The sequence below is a fragment of the Oryctolagus cuniculus genome, chromosome 9 (genome assembly GCF_051225735.1).
Source record: "Oryctolagus cuniculus isolate XC-2025 breed Fujian yellow rabbit chromosome 9, ASM5122573v1, whole genome shotgun sequence".
Taxonomy (NCBI): Eukaryota; Metazoa; Chordata; class Mammalia; order Lagomorpha; family Leporidae; genus Oryctolagus; species Oryctolagus cuniculus.
Genome location: NC_142875.1, coordinates 91,222,558 through 91,238,283, shown reverse-complemented (window position 1 = coordinate 91,238,283; position 15,726 = coordinate 91,222,558). Strand labels below are relative to the sequence as shown.

General features: G+C 39.2%; 1 protein-coding gene across 28 annotated transcripts in view; it reads right to left on the bottom strand.

The window, feature by feature from the left end:
- Positions 1–8,414: 8,414 nt before the first annotated feature.
- Positions 8,415–15,726, bottom strand: part of ZMYM2 (zinc finger MYM-type containing 2) — a 110,248-nt gene continuing 102,936 nt past the window's right edge. For all 28 annotated transcript variants that reach the window (XM_051850065.3, XM_051850068.3, XM_051850066.3 and 25 more), the window contains 4 exons: positions 13,843–13,957; positions 12,709–12,960; positions 12,290–12,410; positions 8,415–9,270 (listed from right to left, as the gene is read on the bottom strand). In XM_051850065.3, the coding sequence (XP_051706025.1) occupies positions 9,078–9,270; positions 12,290–12,410; positions 12,709–12,960; positions 13,843–13,957 (681 nt within the window). In that variant the 3' untranslated portion in view covers positions 8,415–9,077. The remainder of the gene's footprint in view (positions 9,271–12,289; positions 12,411–12,708; positions 12,961–13,842; positions 13,958–15,726) is intronic.

Below are 15,726 nucleotides of genomic sequence, written 5' to 3'. Positions count from 1 at the left end.
AGGACAATTCTTTTGAGGAGTTCTGCTACTAAAGGGAGAGTGAGATGGAGGGAGATAGTTTAAAACAGCGTTCAGCTTGTTAGTGCACTAACGCTGAGGCACAGGTGTGCGTGACGGTGGGATCAATTGAAGCCCTTCTGACTGCTCCAAAACCGCATGGATTTTCCCACTGAAGTAGAAAGCAAGGTCAGCAACTTAAGCAGGGATTGGCAAACTACTGGCTGCAGGCCAGGTCTTACCCCTCTATTCCTGCATGGCACACTAGCAACAATGCTTTCCATGTTTATTAAAAGGTTGAAGAAATGATGGCTGCTTCTGCACTACCAGCGTGAGGCTGAATGTTTGGGACAACGCAGGATGTGGTGCCCACGATGGCTTGGTGCGCTAGGATACTACCAATGGCAGTGATGGTAGAACACGACAGTGTTTCAAGTGCCATATGGGTTGCTGCACACCAACATTTTGTTATTTTCACCAACCCAATGACCTCACGTCAAAACAGTTAAAGTATTCTTCCGGGCCTGTGTTCGCGGCAAAGTGGATTAAGCCACCACCTCAGACGTCAGCATCCCATACAGGTGTGGATTCGAGTCCCAGTTGCTCCACTTCTGATTCAGCTCCCTGCTAAAGCACCTGGGAAAGCAGTGGAAGATGGCCCACGTGCTTGGGTCCCTGCACCCGTGTGGGAAACAGAGATGGAGTTCGTCCGGCCCGGATCTGGCTGTTAAGCAAGACATTTGGGGAGTGAACCAGAGGATGGAAGAACTTTCTGTAACTCTGCCTTTCAAATAAATAAACAAACCTTTAATACAAACAAAAACTTAGAAAAAAAAAATTGTACTTCAGATGTCACCTGTTAACACATATTGGAGGATGGGTTTATGTGACAGAGTTAGCTATGCTAAAAGAACACAATTACCCATCAACATTACGAAATGAAGCACCCATCTCAAGATCTCCAACTGACAAGAAAGCAATGGTCAGAATTAGGAAATTTAATACATACTCATTCCAATAGAATTTCCTCGAAAAATGAAAACTTCAAATGAGGCTTTAACTCAAAGTTTCCAAGTAGCTTATTTGCTAGCTGAGTAAGGAAAGCGGTTTAATGATGGTAAAATAAATTATATTTGATTGCAGTAGCCAAAGAAATATATCCAGAGAAAATAAGCTTGTTTGTAACATTACTGGCCTTTTGGCAATAAAAGTTGCTTTAAGAGTCATTGTAGAAATGTAAAAACAAGGCAGATGTCTTCCAATGGTTTCTCTTCACTCTCGATGAGTCCGAAGATTTTTACCAATATGACTGTTGTCTTTCCCAAGAGTCAAATGTCAAGAAGAATTTGCTTTGATGAACAGATCTGTAGGTAACTACAGGCTAGAGTATCTCCAAGTGGAGAAAACATTCAGTAAAGCCTGAAAGTAGAGTCTGCTAAGATGGGTACAACTGATGGTGTTAAAAATACAAAGCAGGCAAAGTCTTACTTGACATGTAAGTGGTTAAAGCCCAAGGGTGCTCACAGTAGTCTGCACCAGCAGGTACCGTGCAGCAAATATCTCTTACTGAACCAGCAGTGCCAAGGGTGAACTTCATTCCCTCTTGTGGATGTCACCATCAGGTCTATGAATTTCTCAAGACGGATAACCTGAATCGCCCTCCCACACCGTTCCACAGCTTACCAGTGAGAAGGTTTCACTGTACTGTTTTGTGCCAAGACCATATCTGAATGAGCAAATTACACTCAACCACTATTACTGAACAGCTTCGAAATAAGCTCTTTGTTGCAGACTTGATAGATAACATCTCTTTACAAACTAAGTCTAAAATTACAAGGCAAAAGAGTACTAATACACAAGGCATACCGCAGCTATTTCCAACTACTAATGCTGCTTGAATCACAAGCTAACATCAAGCTGCTGGTGTGCTTTCCATGCTGTCGGAAGTTAAAAGCAACATCCCATTCCCACATTGGCAAATCTCAAACAGTTCCAGCAGTGTACTTTAGAGCACAACCGTGTAAATGAAGTTTCTGAATTTCAAAAGCATTTAATTGTGCAACTGAGATTTCATTTAACTTGTGATTAATCTGCAACATAATGACATGCTGAGAGGAAAAGATCAAGAAAAGAAACAGTTTTATACCGATGCCTTCTGAGAGATAATTATGCTTGATTAAAATCATGCTCATGGATGGATACCAGTATTTGGCAGTGCCTACCTGTTTGAAAAGACATTTTCAAAATGAAATACTTAAATTCTTAGAGATGAACATTTGCAATCAATCTTGATAGTGAATTAATAACTTTGAACCTCAATTAAGCAAAATAGCTACTCCTTTAAAAAGCATTCTGTGGCGTAGTGGGTGAAGTTGCCGCCTGCAGTGCCAGCATCCCTTATGAGCGCTGGTTTGAGTCCCAGCTGCTCCACTTCTGATCCAGCTCCCTGTTGTGGCCTGGGAAAGCAGAAGATGGCCCAAATCCTTGGGCCCTTGCACCCATATGGGAGACCCAGAAGCTCCTGGCTCCTGACTGGCGCAGCTCCAGCCATTGTGGCTATTCGGGGAGTAAATCAGCAAATGGGAGATCTCTCTCTCTGCCTAATAAAAAAAAAATAAATCTTTAAAAAAATAATAAAAATCAATCCCATCCTTCTCAGTCACAGACCTGTATTAGAAAAACTTGTACTGTCTTTGGAATTTTGTGAACAAAATCCTAGGTGCCTCTGTAAAGCTCTTGATGTTCCTTTGTCTTCAAAGCCTAATACTGACTTGCTGGTCCTTCACAGACTAGTGGCTCCTGAATCTAAGGGTGGCAGACATGTTAGAGCTGTGGGGCTGGAGATGTCTGGAACGGTAGTGCAGCCACTGCCAGCTCTGCTCTGTGGTCACAGCCAGTGGTGGCTGTGAGGTGGGCAGGCGGCGCTGGTGCTCATTCGTCTGCTTTCTCCCTTCCCCAACTTTGCTGCAAGCTCACCTATTAGTGTCTCAGCATGTGAGAACAGGTCCACGAGCAACAGGGGTAGCCTGGGAGACTCTTCTAGAAACAGCCAGGAGCACACACAGCCTCTCAAGCAAAGACCTAAAGTGGGTCCTGGCTCTGACATGTAGTAGTGTGTGGCCCTGATCCTTAAATTGGGGTAATACCAACAAAGCATTTTGGGTTAGCAAACAGAAAACACTTCAGTAACTACTATCCTTATTCCCACAGCAACTCTTGCCCCCGCCCCCTCCCCAAGAAGCCTCAATCTAATGGCAAGCAAGCAGAGAAGTGGGTATTTCAAATACTCCACTGTGCTAGCTTTGACTAGTCACTTACCTGCATGTATTCCCTACAGTTCACAACTCTGGAGCTCAGTGTAGATGAAGTTCAGAAGTGGTCTATGAATAATGGGAGACAGAGAACAGCACCAAATACTTCCACAGCGTGGAACTTCTCTGAGTCTCCCAGGGGAGGGTTTCTCCAACTCCGAAAACAAAAATCTATTTTACACTTGCCAGCCAATGCACACAAATAGGAAACGAGTCTCATGAAGAAAATACCTTTATTCTATTCTTCCAATTTTATTGCATCTTTATACCACAAGCCATCAAACTCTGCAAGACGTCTCAGATGCACTTCATGGATCATAGGTCTCATTTCCAATACTGCCTGTATTTTCTCTTAACTTGTAAATAGTTACAATCATTGACTCATTCAACACACTTATTAACAACTATTATGGGCTGGGTACCAGCCTAGATGCTTAGGATACAGCAGGGAACAAAAATGTTCCCTATATTACATTCTAGGGGTAGATATTCACTATTTTCCAGTCTGCACCTCTACCTTTCCAGAACAGGAAACAGACTGGAATGACAGAGGTTTGGGACCTTGGTTGGGAGATACAGCTGGTTGCACCTGTCCTATTTCATCTTCAAATATAAGTGATTGTGCTCAGTAAGGCTCCACATCCATCTCATTCTTCTATTTCATCATACTCCAGTTTCTCCCCAGTAAGATTAAATCCTTGAGAGGGGCTGGGTCTTACGTCCTATTAGTTCCCAGCATCCAGGTTAGCGCCTAGAGAAATAATCACTCAATTATGTGTTGAATGGATAAATGATTCACTCTGACATGACTGCAGCTCTTCAAAAATTATCAAAGCAAGATGGAAAGTAAACAAAAGCAAAGTTTACTTTTGTTTTAGTATTTAATGCTTCTATGTTGCCCTCTATGTATGCCTGTTCTAAGTATCTCTGTATTTTTAGTCTAATATGCAAATTTTCCAGAAGCCTCCAGTTGATGGGGTGCTGCCCCAGACACTGTTATGTCATCTACAGCATGTATGTATCATGTTTGAAAAGGGAGGAAAATACTGAATTCCTGAAACCACTTAGGGTTTCAGATAAAGGACTGTAGCATGTAGTATCAAAATGAAAGCCTTGTGCTATGCACCATTGCCATCTGCTGACACCAGCTTGGAACTACAGTACATACTACAAAAGGAAAGGTTTCATCTTGCTTAAGAATATCACATCCACAGCTTGGGACAGCTGAGAAATTCTATTTACAAAATCTACTGTTATGAAAAAAAATCCTTGGTACAGAGTTCTAATAAGCTTCAAGATGCTGAATTTTGTCCTCTCCACACTACATTAAGCCAAAAGTTGGGTAACTCACCCTGATGGGTGTTCTGTCTACTCTTCTGGGGAATACTCCTAACCCTTCTTGTATTGAATTGGGCTGAAAGCCAGAGATAAAGACTGATGCCCAAAAAATGATAGCATCAAAACAAATGAAATTGCTCTACAAGCCATTTGTAACACAGCTATAAACCATGTTGAAGTTAGAAGAATCTCATGTTTTACCTTCTCACAGGTAGTGGTAGTCCTCTCTGAAAACCATCCTAGACCATAATAGCCTTTTAGTGTACTTAAGTGTCCACAAATATTCACTGTTCTAAACTGTCATGAACACATCCTCTGTATATTCCTTTGGGGTTAAATGTACAAATTACAAGCCTTAACACAACCACGCTCTTCCTCTTTAATTTTCTATTCCTCCCTAACTACCCGGGTTAGCACCAGTTCTTTGACACAGAGGAAATATGTAACAAACACTACAGTGAATTTTGTGATAATGAATTTTTACTTGTGCAGTTTACTTCCAAGGAATTACCTGAATTGGGCTTTTAGAACACTAGATCTAAAACATGTTCCCCCTCTCCAAGAATATGTCTCTGAATAAATCAGGATTCAAATGTGAATCTGTAAATTTAACTAATTATGCCTTCATTTTATAAAGAAACTGAAGCCCAGATAGAATAAAGTACCTAAAGTCTTGGCAAGATTTATAATTGTTTTTCTCACTGCATTACAAAAGAAAAATATGCCATTAGCATTTATACCTGCCATCAACAACTCATGGTCTCTGTCCTCTTCTTTGGTTCTGTTCTTAATACAGGTTTATTATCACTTATCCGATATGCTTGGGACCAGAACTATTTTAGATTTCAGAGTTATTCAGATCTTGGAATATATGCATAGACTTCATCAATTAAGCATCCCTATCCTAAAAATCCAAAATGCTCCAAAACCCAAAAAAACTCAGCTTCTCTTTGGTTCTCTTTCTCAAAAAGCCCAAAGTTATGAACTGAATTCAGTATTTAATGAGGACATCAACTGCCCAGATTTTAAGGACATCGCCTTTCCAGTTCATTAAAGGGTAAGGAACCACAGTCACTTATTTGGGGTGTTATTCTAACACCTAGCTTCCAAGCAAAGAAAAAAAATTACAAACTAGAATGCCAGTTTCTATTCTCAGACTCAGGCTGATGGAGCTAACATGTCTGGACATCAGCTTCTAGACTTCTAAGAATGTGTTAGTAGTTGACACACACAGAAACAGCAGCACAAAATCACTCAAACAGTGAAAAACAACATTAAAACTAGTCTAATCCAGGGAAAATAGTACAGTAAAATAAATGATATTCAAAATCATTTTTCAAAGTGTGTAAAGGGCTTATTAAGGGGGAAAATCCAAAAGTATTGTAATTTAGTTAAAGAAATTTATTCTTGAAAAATATTTTCATGTACACTTTCATGACTATTTTGAGGGGAACAAGGAGATTATATCCTACAGTCAATGTTAGCTTAGAACACAAGTGACATATGTATAACAATACATTTTGGAAATAATTGGTAAAATGTAAATGTTTATAGTAATTAAGACTGAAATAGGTGTAAGATCTCAGATTAAATGGACCTCATTATAGTGCAAATCAAAACTTGCCACCTCTCCAATGCTGTAATCCTTAAATTCTATGCATAAATGAGTTAACCCCTTCCCAAATGACAAATTGCCAGGACAGAGAGAAATTCCATCAGGGAGAAACAATAATAAACGTAAATGCATAGTACAATATGCATCCTCCTGTTTCAATATGTTTCACACACTGGTAACAACTCCATGTAATAAAGGAAAAACATGAATTCTTATTTAAGCAAAAAGTATTTTTTATGAAAAAAATGAGCTTCTTGCCTAGAAAAATCCTTTAATATCTTGTTATCTAATACAGTAAAAACCCTTAAAAATGCATTAATGAAGATTCCATTTGCATGTGAAATCCATCTCCCTCAAAATAGGTAAATGTTTCTCACTGGGCGATTTTAATTGGCAAAATCTTCTTAGAACAGAAAAATATAGCATCTCAATAGACTTCTCAAGAAATAAAGTTATATTTACAGGATGCTATCTATAATTAGAAATCACCAAGAAGCAAAAGTACACTGCAATCATTTCATTGTCCTTTTTCTCAACAAAAGAGACCACAAAAATTAAGGAGATCCAGGAATCAATGAAACGTGTTCTAGGTGAAGTAATTTTCACAGAACAAAGCATTCTCATACAATACGTATTTTTTTTCTTTTCCCCCTGAGAATCCATTGGATTGCAATCAAGACAAAGAGCTCTAAATCCTCAATCATGTTAAGAACAAAATTATGTAGACATTTGCACTTTGAAGAGCTAAAATGTACAAAAGGAAGGAAACGTAAATAGCTTAATAGTAGTATCATGGCAGGAAATTATGGTATTTGGTAAAATATACATAAGTGACATTTGGGGAAAACATTATTGCTGTTGATGGAATAAGCACCACTGAAGAAGAAAAGATGGTTAGGATTAACCACCTTTTAATCAACAATATGCATTTATAGGAAAAGTGTCTAAAGAAGTAGTTCTGGAAAAGGTTAAGTCAGGAAATTTTTGTATTATCTGTTTTAAATATGTACCCACTTTATTAAACAGACAATCAGCAATCTATCTTAGTAAAGTAGTATCAGATTTGCTAATGTCAGTCTGTTCATCATTCAACAAATACAAAATCAAGGGACAGAAAAGTTATTTAAACTTATAAAACAAGTTAGAGCATTATAAATTAATTTTTATGCCAAAAACATTTCAGATACTTATTGCTTAAATATACAGTGATTACAACCTCTGAAATTTTCCAAATTTTGTTCAAGAAAATTTCTCTTTTATACTAACACTTACCCTAAGGGAGAATGAAATATCTAAGGGATATGAGGATACTGCCTACCCACTGTGGAAATTAGCCCAATTTATGTCCCCCAGAACAATTTTTACAAGCTAATGTCACTATGGCAATTCAGGAATTAGAAAAAGAAAAACAACATGATTATACACATGCTATATGAAGTTAGTCAAATGATTTCTTTATGATAATTTGCAGACAGCACTTTGCTCGGTCTTTTGAAAGCAGAATTTGAAATAAACTGCCTTATTTTAAAAGAAAAGGTCTGAACAGATAAATTGCTATGCAGAAGCACAAAGTTTTTTTTTAATGCATTCTTCTATAAGAAGTAATTATATTTTAATAGCCAAACAATCTAACATTGAACGTGATTTCCTCTGAGATAGACTTCATCCATCAGTTTTTCTCTGTTCTTCAATCTGAAATATCAGAATCACTACACTGGTAATCTTCATAGTAAAATGTGACACTATCTTACCCAAAGTAGCTTGACTTTCTAGCAAAATGACTTCAGGAGTGGCATTTCTAAAAGTATCCACTGTATGCATCAGTCACATTTGGAAGCAGGCGTGAGAATTCTAATAAAACTGGTAAAGTTTTAGAGTATTACACAGTTAATACTTCAGCATGATCTGTACCCTTAAGAAGGGGAAAATAAATAAATAAAAAATCAAGTTCATATAAATGAAGATTTCAGAAACTTATGGGTGTCACAAAAGAAAAACAGAATTTTAAGCTTTCATCAGACATTTTACAATGAAAATGTCTTGATGTTCTTGTTTTCAACTTAATCATTCTCTATATATACATATACATCTGAATGTATATGTATGTATACCTATCTTATTGATTGGGATGATGCAGAAAAGCCACAAATGAGAAAAGGACACTAAGGTTTTAATAAAGGGAACAAAAAGTTGTTTTCACCAGTATCGATTCACATTACAGTACACCAGTATTGACAGCATTCTCTTGTCTATTTTTGGTACAGAAGATGGAATCTCTCTACATAACTTTGTAAGGCTTCAATAACTAAAACGTAAAGCAAACCAAAAAAACCCAAAAAACCAAGCCTATTAGTTTACAGTTTATTTTAAAAATTCTGAAAGACACTGCAAGTTCTAAACTTTAGTAGTGCTACCCACACACAACCATCTGGTCGAGAACCCAGTAAAGGAGCCCCCTTTCAAGGAAGCTTTGCAACAGTAGAGTTGTGCAATATGGGATGTTTCTTACTACAAGAAAAAAATTATACATGGCACATTCTCATTCATATTTGTAATGTAAAAAGTTACAAACATACCTAATCAAATAAATAATAATAAAAAAAGAATTTGAATGTATTTGTTAAGTATTCTAAAACCACTACATAGAATAATGGCAACTTTCACTCACGGATTATTTACATGGTAATACCCAGTGTGGGTACACTGCTACAAAACTCAAAACAGAAGGAGTAAACTTGAAATGTTTTCCATAATAAAGACTAGCAGCACGACTATCTAATGCTGTTTTATCCCGATTGCTTCTGAAACGTTCGTTTTTAGTCTGTGTCTTCATCCAGTTCGTAATTGTCTTTATCATAAATATCTTTTACTAGAAGAACCCGTACAAGCATATTTTCCAAGGTGTTTCGGTCAAGCGAAGTAGATGTGTACCAGACAGGGCTATCTGTAGAACTAGAGCATTCTGGTTGCAAATAAAAAACATCCGTTCTCTGATTGAGATTCTGTGGACTTGGGGGAAAGGAAAAAGAGTCAATTCCAGAAAACAAAAAAAATTTCCCACAACTTTCCTCTTCTTTCAAGACTAATTCAGACCCCACTGAGCACAGTTTATACTCACTCTATGTCTCACTGCCAACATGATGTCTCAGTTAATTTCGATTACTTCCCCACCATAATGTAAACTCTGCATTTCACTGAATCCAAGACACCATTGGTAGACATTATTTTACTGTTACCATGAAGTAAGTTAAACACAGCCAATTGTAATTTTAATGTGCACCAATTTAAGGACCCCAGTTTCAGAAGGTGAAATGTGAAAAATGCAATCAAATGCAAAAAAAAAAAATCTCAGAACTGATGAAATGTGGCAGCGCATAATAGAAATCCTTACAGCATGATACATAATTTTTATTTATCTTTAAATATTCATTTGACAGAGTGAGAAGGAGTCAGAGAGAAACAGAGAATGCTCCTATCAAACTGGTTCACTCCCAAATGCCTGCAGCAGCTGGAACTCTTCCATAGGCAATAAGAACCCAACTACTGGAGCTACCGCAGATGCCTTTCCAGGTCCACGTCAGCAGGGAAGTGCAACTGACAGGCAGAGGCAGGCACTGAACTCGGGTATCACAACTGCCAGGCCAAACACCTGCCCCCAGACTTAACTTTTAAAATACCAACAAATAGGGGCCAGTGCTGTGGCGCAGTGGGTTGACGCCCTAGCCTGAGGTGCCGGCATCCCATATGGGCACCGGTTCCAGTCCTGGCTGCTCCTCTTCCAATCCAGCTCTCTGCTGTAGCTTAGGATAGCAGTAGAGGATGGCACAAGTCCTTGGGCCCCTGTACCCACATGGGAGACCCAGAGGAAGTTCCTGGCTCCTGGCTTCGGATCGGCACATCTCCGGCCATTGCAGCTATCTGGGGAGTGAACCATCAGATGAAAGACCCTCTCTCTCTGCCTCTCCTCTCTGTGTAACACTGACTTTCAAATAAATAAATAAATCTTTAAAATAAAGTAAAATAAAATACCAACAAATAATAAATTTCTGAGACACAAATATCTACCTAACAAAGAGTTACTACTACTGGAAGACCTTGATATTGACAGAGCTCCCCTAAATCACAGTCAAAAATAGCTATCACTGTATAGACGGGGCTTTAGGAGTTTCTAAAAGCTATCCCGGCCCTAACTGTGATTTACAAATTTTTGTTATGTAAGTAAGTACATTCTGAGTTGGTGCTAATATTTTGAAAATATTATAGAGTATTTAAAACAAAGGAAATGCATAAAATAATCTATTGTTCCTAAACATTTCACTGGTTTGAAATATCTTTTAAATGCTTGCTGGTCTCATATTGAAGAAAACAGTACTGAAATAAATAGTATTCTCAGAACACTACTGTATCTTTCAGACCTCTTAAATGACCATTTTTGGGAGTCGGTGCTGTGGTGCAGAAGGTTAAGCCGTAGAGTGCTATGCTGGCATCTCATATATGGGTGCCAGTTTGAGTCTTGGCAGCTCTGCTTCCCTGCTAATGTACCTAGGAAAGCAGTGGAGGATGGCCCAAAGCCTTGGGCCCTCACACCCACATGGGAGACCGGGAAGAAGCTTCTGGTTCCAGGCTTCAGCCTGGCCTAGAACTGACTGTTGCAGCCACTTGGGGAGTGAACTAACAGATAGAGAGCTCTCTGACTCTCCTCTCCTCCCCGCCCCCCCCCCCTAACTCATGTAAATAAATAAACCTATTTTTAAAAGAGGTGCCAAGAGGGGCCAGTGCTGTGGAGTAGAAGGTAAAGCCGCTACCTGCAGTGCTGGCATGCCATATGGGCACCAGTTCAAGTCCCAGCTGCTCCACTTCCGATCCAGCTCTCTGCTAAGGCCTGGGAAGCAGTAGAGGATGGCCCAAGTCCTTGGGCCCTTGCACCATGTGGGAGACCTGGAAAAAGCTCCTGTCTCCTGGCTTCAGATCAGCACAGCTCTGGCTGTTGCAGCCAATTGGGAGGTGCACCAGCGGATGGAAAGACCTCGCCCCCCGCCCTCTCTCTCTGCCTCTCCTCCCTCTCTTTCAAATAAATAAATAAAATCTTTAAAAAAGAAAAAAGAGACTATTTTCTGCTAAATCTAAGTACTTTTCATCTCCATCTATCTATTCTAACTTTGAATATTTCTTTACAGTCAGTAAACTGTAAAGTTTTACTAACACAGCCATGTTTGAGAACCAACAGAATTAAAAGGTAATGTGAGAGGCCAACATTGTGGCACAGTGGGTTAAGCCGACGCCTGTGGTGCTGGAATCGTATACGAGCACTGCTTTGAGTCCAGGCTGCTCCATTTTTGATCCGGCTCCTTGCTAATGGCCCTGGGAAAGCATAGGAAGATGGTTGAAGAGCTTGGGCCCCTATACCCACGTGGAAAACCCAGATGGAGTTTCAGGCTCCAGGCTTTGGCCTGGCCTAGCCTTGGTCATTGCAGCTATTTGGGGAGTTAACCATCAGATGAAAGAGCCATCCCTCCCTCCCTCTCCCCATACCCTTTCTTCTTTTTTGTAACTCTGGCTTTCAAATAAATAATTTTTAAAAAGGATCAAAAAAGTAATGTGAATTTTTCCATGAACTTTTCTGAAACTGCCTCATATACTACTTGGCTATTTTCCAGTTCTAACAGCAGACAGAACCAGTAGTTACAATAGAAACCCTATTGCTTAAGAAGCCTGAAATATTTATTATCTGACTCTACAAAAACACTTTGTGCCTCCTGTTTTGCAGTCATTCAAACTGCTCTAATTTAAAAGAAAATAAAAGCAGCAGTAATTTCATTAGTAGAGAATGATTTCTTAACATGAGAAAACATTAGTATATCAAGTATAAACTGGGTATTTCACTACAATGGGAGTATAATTCTAACTGAATGGACATGGATTTCAATGAGAAAAGGGTAAGTGAAAAATGTCACTTCTTGGTAGTGTTAAATTGAAAACCAGCAATTTATACTATCATTTTTTAACTTTAAGTATCATTAACACTCACCTTTTAGACAAGTAACACTCAAACATTTTCACAGGACATCTAGAAGGATTGGCTGTGTTTTCAATTTGTTCAAATACTGGCTCATCATCTTCATGTTTTCTTTTTCCAGTAGTAATTTTATCTTAAAAAATGAAAAATAAATCTCATAAAACCAACCTTGAAGAATGGCAGAACTATTCACTCACAGTGTCTGTTACAATGAAAGAATGGGATCTAGGGTCTGCCTCAGCATGTTAAGATGTGGCTTCAGGCATAATTTTTCAGAAAGGAACTGAAACATATTAAGAAGATACAGGTTATCTTATTCCATGAAAATTACAAGCCTTAGGTTCCTAACAAGTAACCCAAACAATCTTTAGTAAGGCAAGATTTAAATATGCCCACCACAAACGATCTGAAAACAATTTGAGTTACACTACCTTCATTATCTGTTCCACATAAGGAAGACACTTGGTATCGCAGACATGCTTTGTTTTCCATTGTTAAAGGATTTTTTTTCCAATGCCTAAACACAGTGCCAAAGGAAAGTCTTAAGTGTTGTTCCACTGTTTTCAGGCCAAAATACTTAGTGTTAAAGTAGAATAAGGTATTCAGAAGGGCTACTGGAGAGTGTGATCCTAGTTGTTTTATCCTCCAGAGATAGTCTTCTTCAACTCGAGAGAATATTGACCCTTAAATAGAGAAAACTATTTTAAAAGAATTATAATAAAAGTTTTTATTTAACCATCTAGAAATAAAGTTAATTTAAGAACAAATCTATACTAATCCTCCATTCAAGGCAGCTCAACAGGAACAAATTCAGAATTACCTACATAGCTCTTTAGCAATACAGAAGCTAGGAACCATCACCTCTAGAATCAGGGACTGGAGGTCTGCTTGTATTCTTCAGCAGGACAAGCAGCCATCAACCAGAAAGGAAATCAAATTTATAAAGTGGCCGGCGCTGTGGAGTAGTAGGTAAAGCCGCTGCCCACAGTGCTGGTAGCCCATATAGGCACCGTTTCGAGTCCCGGCTGATCCACTTCCCATCTCTTTGCTATGGTCTGAGAAAGCAGCAGAAGATGGCCCAAGTGCTTGGGCCCCTGCACATGCGTGGGAGTCCCAGAAGAAACTCCTGCCTCCTGGCTTTGGATCGGTGGAGCTGGAAGACCTCTCTCTCCCTCTCTCTCTCTCTCTCTCTCTCTCTCTGCCTCTCTGTAACTCTGCCTTTTAAATAAATCTTTTAAAGATTTTGTAAAATTCCTGAAAAAAAAAAGGTGATTTCCATATACATTAATTTTTTCTTATTTTTAAAACTGCTTTAAGAGAATTTAATACCAGAATCTCCACTGTAACCACCCAGTATCTTACTCCAGAGAAGGCAATCACATTTCTTAGAAAATTTTGCCTGAAAATTAGCTATTTGTAATATACATTTCTAATTCAGTAAGACACGACCAGATGAACTCAAGAGTACTCTAAATTAATTTCTTCATTATTTTTAACATATTTTCTATAAAAATAACAATCCCAGTAACAAATTACTAACACCTTTATTTTTAAAATAGGATTACCATCTGGAAGTATGCTTGGTTGCCAACTTCGGAGTATTTTATTCAATTCTTGCTCAAATGTCTGATATCCTGGATCAATAAATATGTTGTCTTTTCGATTACTACCACACAAGTACTACAAAAAAAAAAATAAAAATCTTGAAGGAAAACCAGCTTATCATAAAGAGTGAATATAACCTATTGTATTTCTTAAGAAAAAATAAGAAAACTTTATACCTAAAAAAAAGTATCTTAAAATAAAGCATGAGGGATCACTAACTTTTTGTGTATACACAGAGATCATAATCAAAAATTACCAATTAATCTGTTGCTAAAACACTCAAAGTTGAAATACACACCCCAGAATCCACAATGTAAAAGTTAGATGAGAATCGTCAGCCTGTCAGACAAAACAAATTATCTAACTCTAGTGTTTATTATGTACTGCATGGAAAAATACTGAAAATTTCAGAGTAATTAAATTGTGGCTTAAAAAAAAGACTAAAGTCTGGAGGCTGACGCTGTGGCACAGTGGGTAAAGTCATCGCCTGCAGTGCTGGCATCCCATGTGGGCTCCAGTTCATGTCCCAGCTGCTCCACTTCTGATCCAGCTCTCTGCTATGGCATGGGAAAGCAGTAGAAGATGGTCCAAGTCCTTGGGCTCCTGCACCCACATAGGAGACCCGGAGGAAGCTCCTGGCTCCTGGCTTCGGATCGGCGCAGTTCCAACTGCTGCAGCCATCTGGGGAGTGATCCAGCAGAGAGAAGACCTCCCCCTGCCCCCTCTCTCTCTGCTTTTCCTTCTCTCTCTGTGTAACTCTTTCAAATAAATAAATCTTAAAAAAAAATTGTTTCATTTAGTAAGTATCTTATTAAAATATACAGATTACTGTACTCTCATTGTACTTACAACTTCTTTGAAAATGAGACTTCTATGCTTAATTTTAGAATGATCGTATAGAACAGTATTAAACAATAAAAATAAAATTGGGGGGCGGGCAGCACTGTGGCACAGCAGAGTTAAGCTGCAGCCTGTGGCACTGGCATCTGACATGGGCACTGGTTCAAGTCCTGGCTGCTCCACTTCCAATCCAGCTCCCTGCTGATGTGCCTGGGAAAGCAGTAGAAGACGGCCTAAGTGCTTCGGCCCCTGCACCCACACGGGAGATCCAGAGGAGGCTCCAGGTTTCCTGGCTTTCAGCCTGGCACAGCCCTAGCCATTGTGGCCATATGGGGAGTGAACCAGCAGATGGAAGCTCCCTCTCTCTATCTCTCCTTCTCTCTCTAACTCTGCCTTTCAAATGAATAAATAAATCTTCAAATATTTCACTTAACCTAATATATCTAAAATATGTAATTTCTACATATCATAATATAAAACTTGATGAGATTTAACTTTTTGGGGGGCAGGGAGACAGGAAGAGTGGACAGTGAGAGAGAAAGGCAGAGAGAAAGGTCTTCCTTTACCATTGGTTCACCCTCTATTGGCCACTGGGGGCCAGAGTGCTGCGGCCAGCGCACCACGCTGATCTGAAGCCAGGAGCCAGGTGCTTCTCCTGGTCTCCCGTGCGGGCGCAGGGCCCAAGGACTTGGGCCATCCTCCACTGCACTCCCGGGCCATAGCAGAGAGCTGGACTGGAAGATGGACAACCGGGACAGAATCTGGCACCCCAACCAGGACTAGAACCCGGGGTGCCAGTGCTGAAGGCAGAGGATTAGCCTATTGAACCGTGGCGACAGCCAAGATTTTACATTTTAAAAAATATAAATCCTTTGATATCTTGTATTTAATGCTCAGATAGATACTTCTCATTTCAGACTAGTCTCATTTCAAAGGCCCTGTTCTGTTTTTTTTTTTGAAAGGCAGAGACTGAGACAGAGAGAGGTCTTCTACCCACCAGTTTA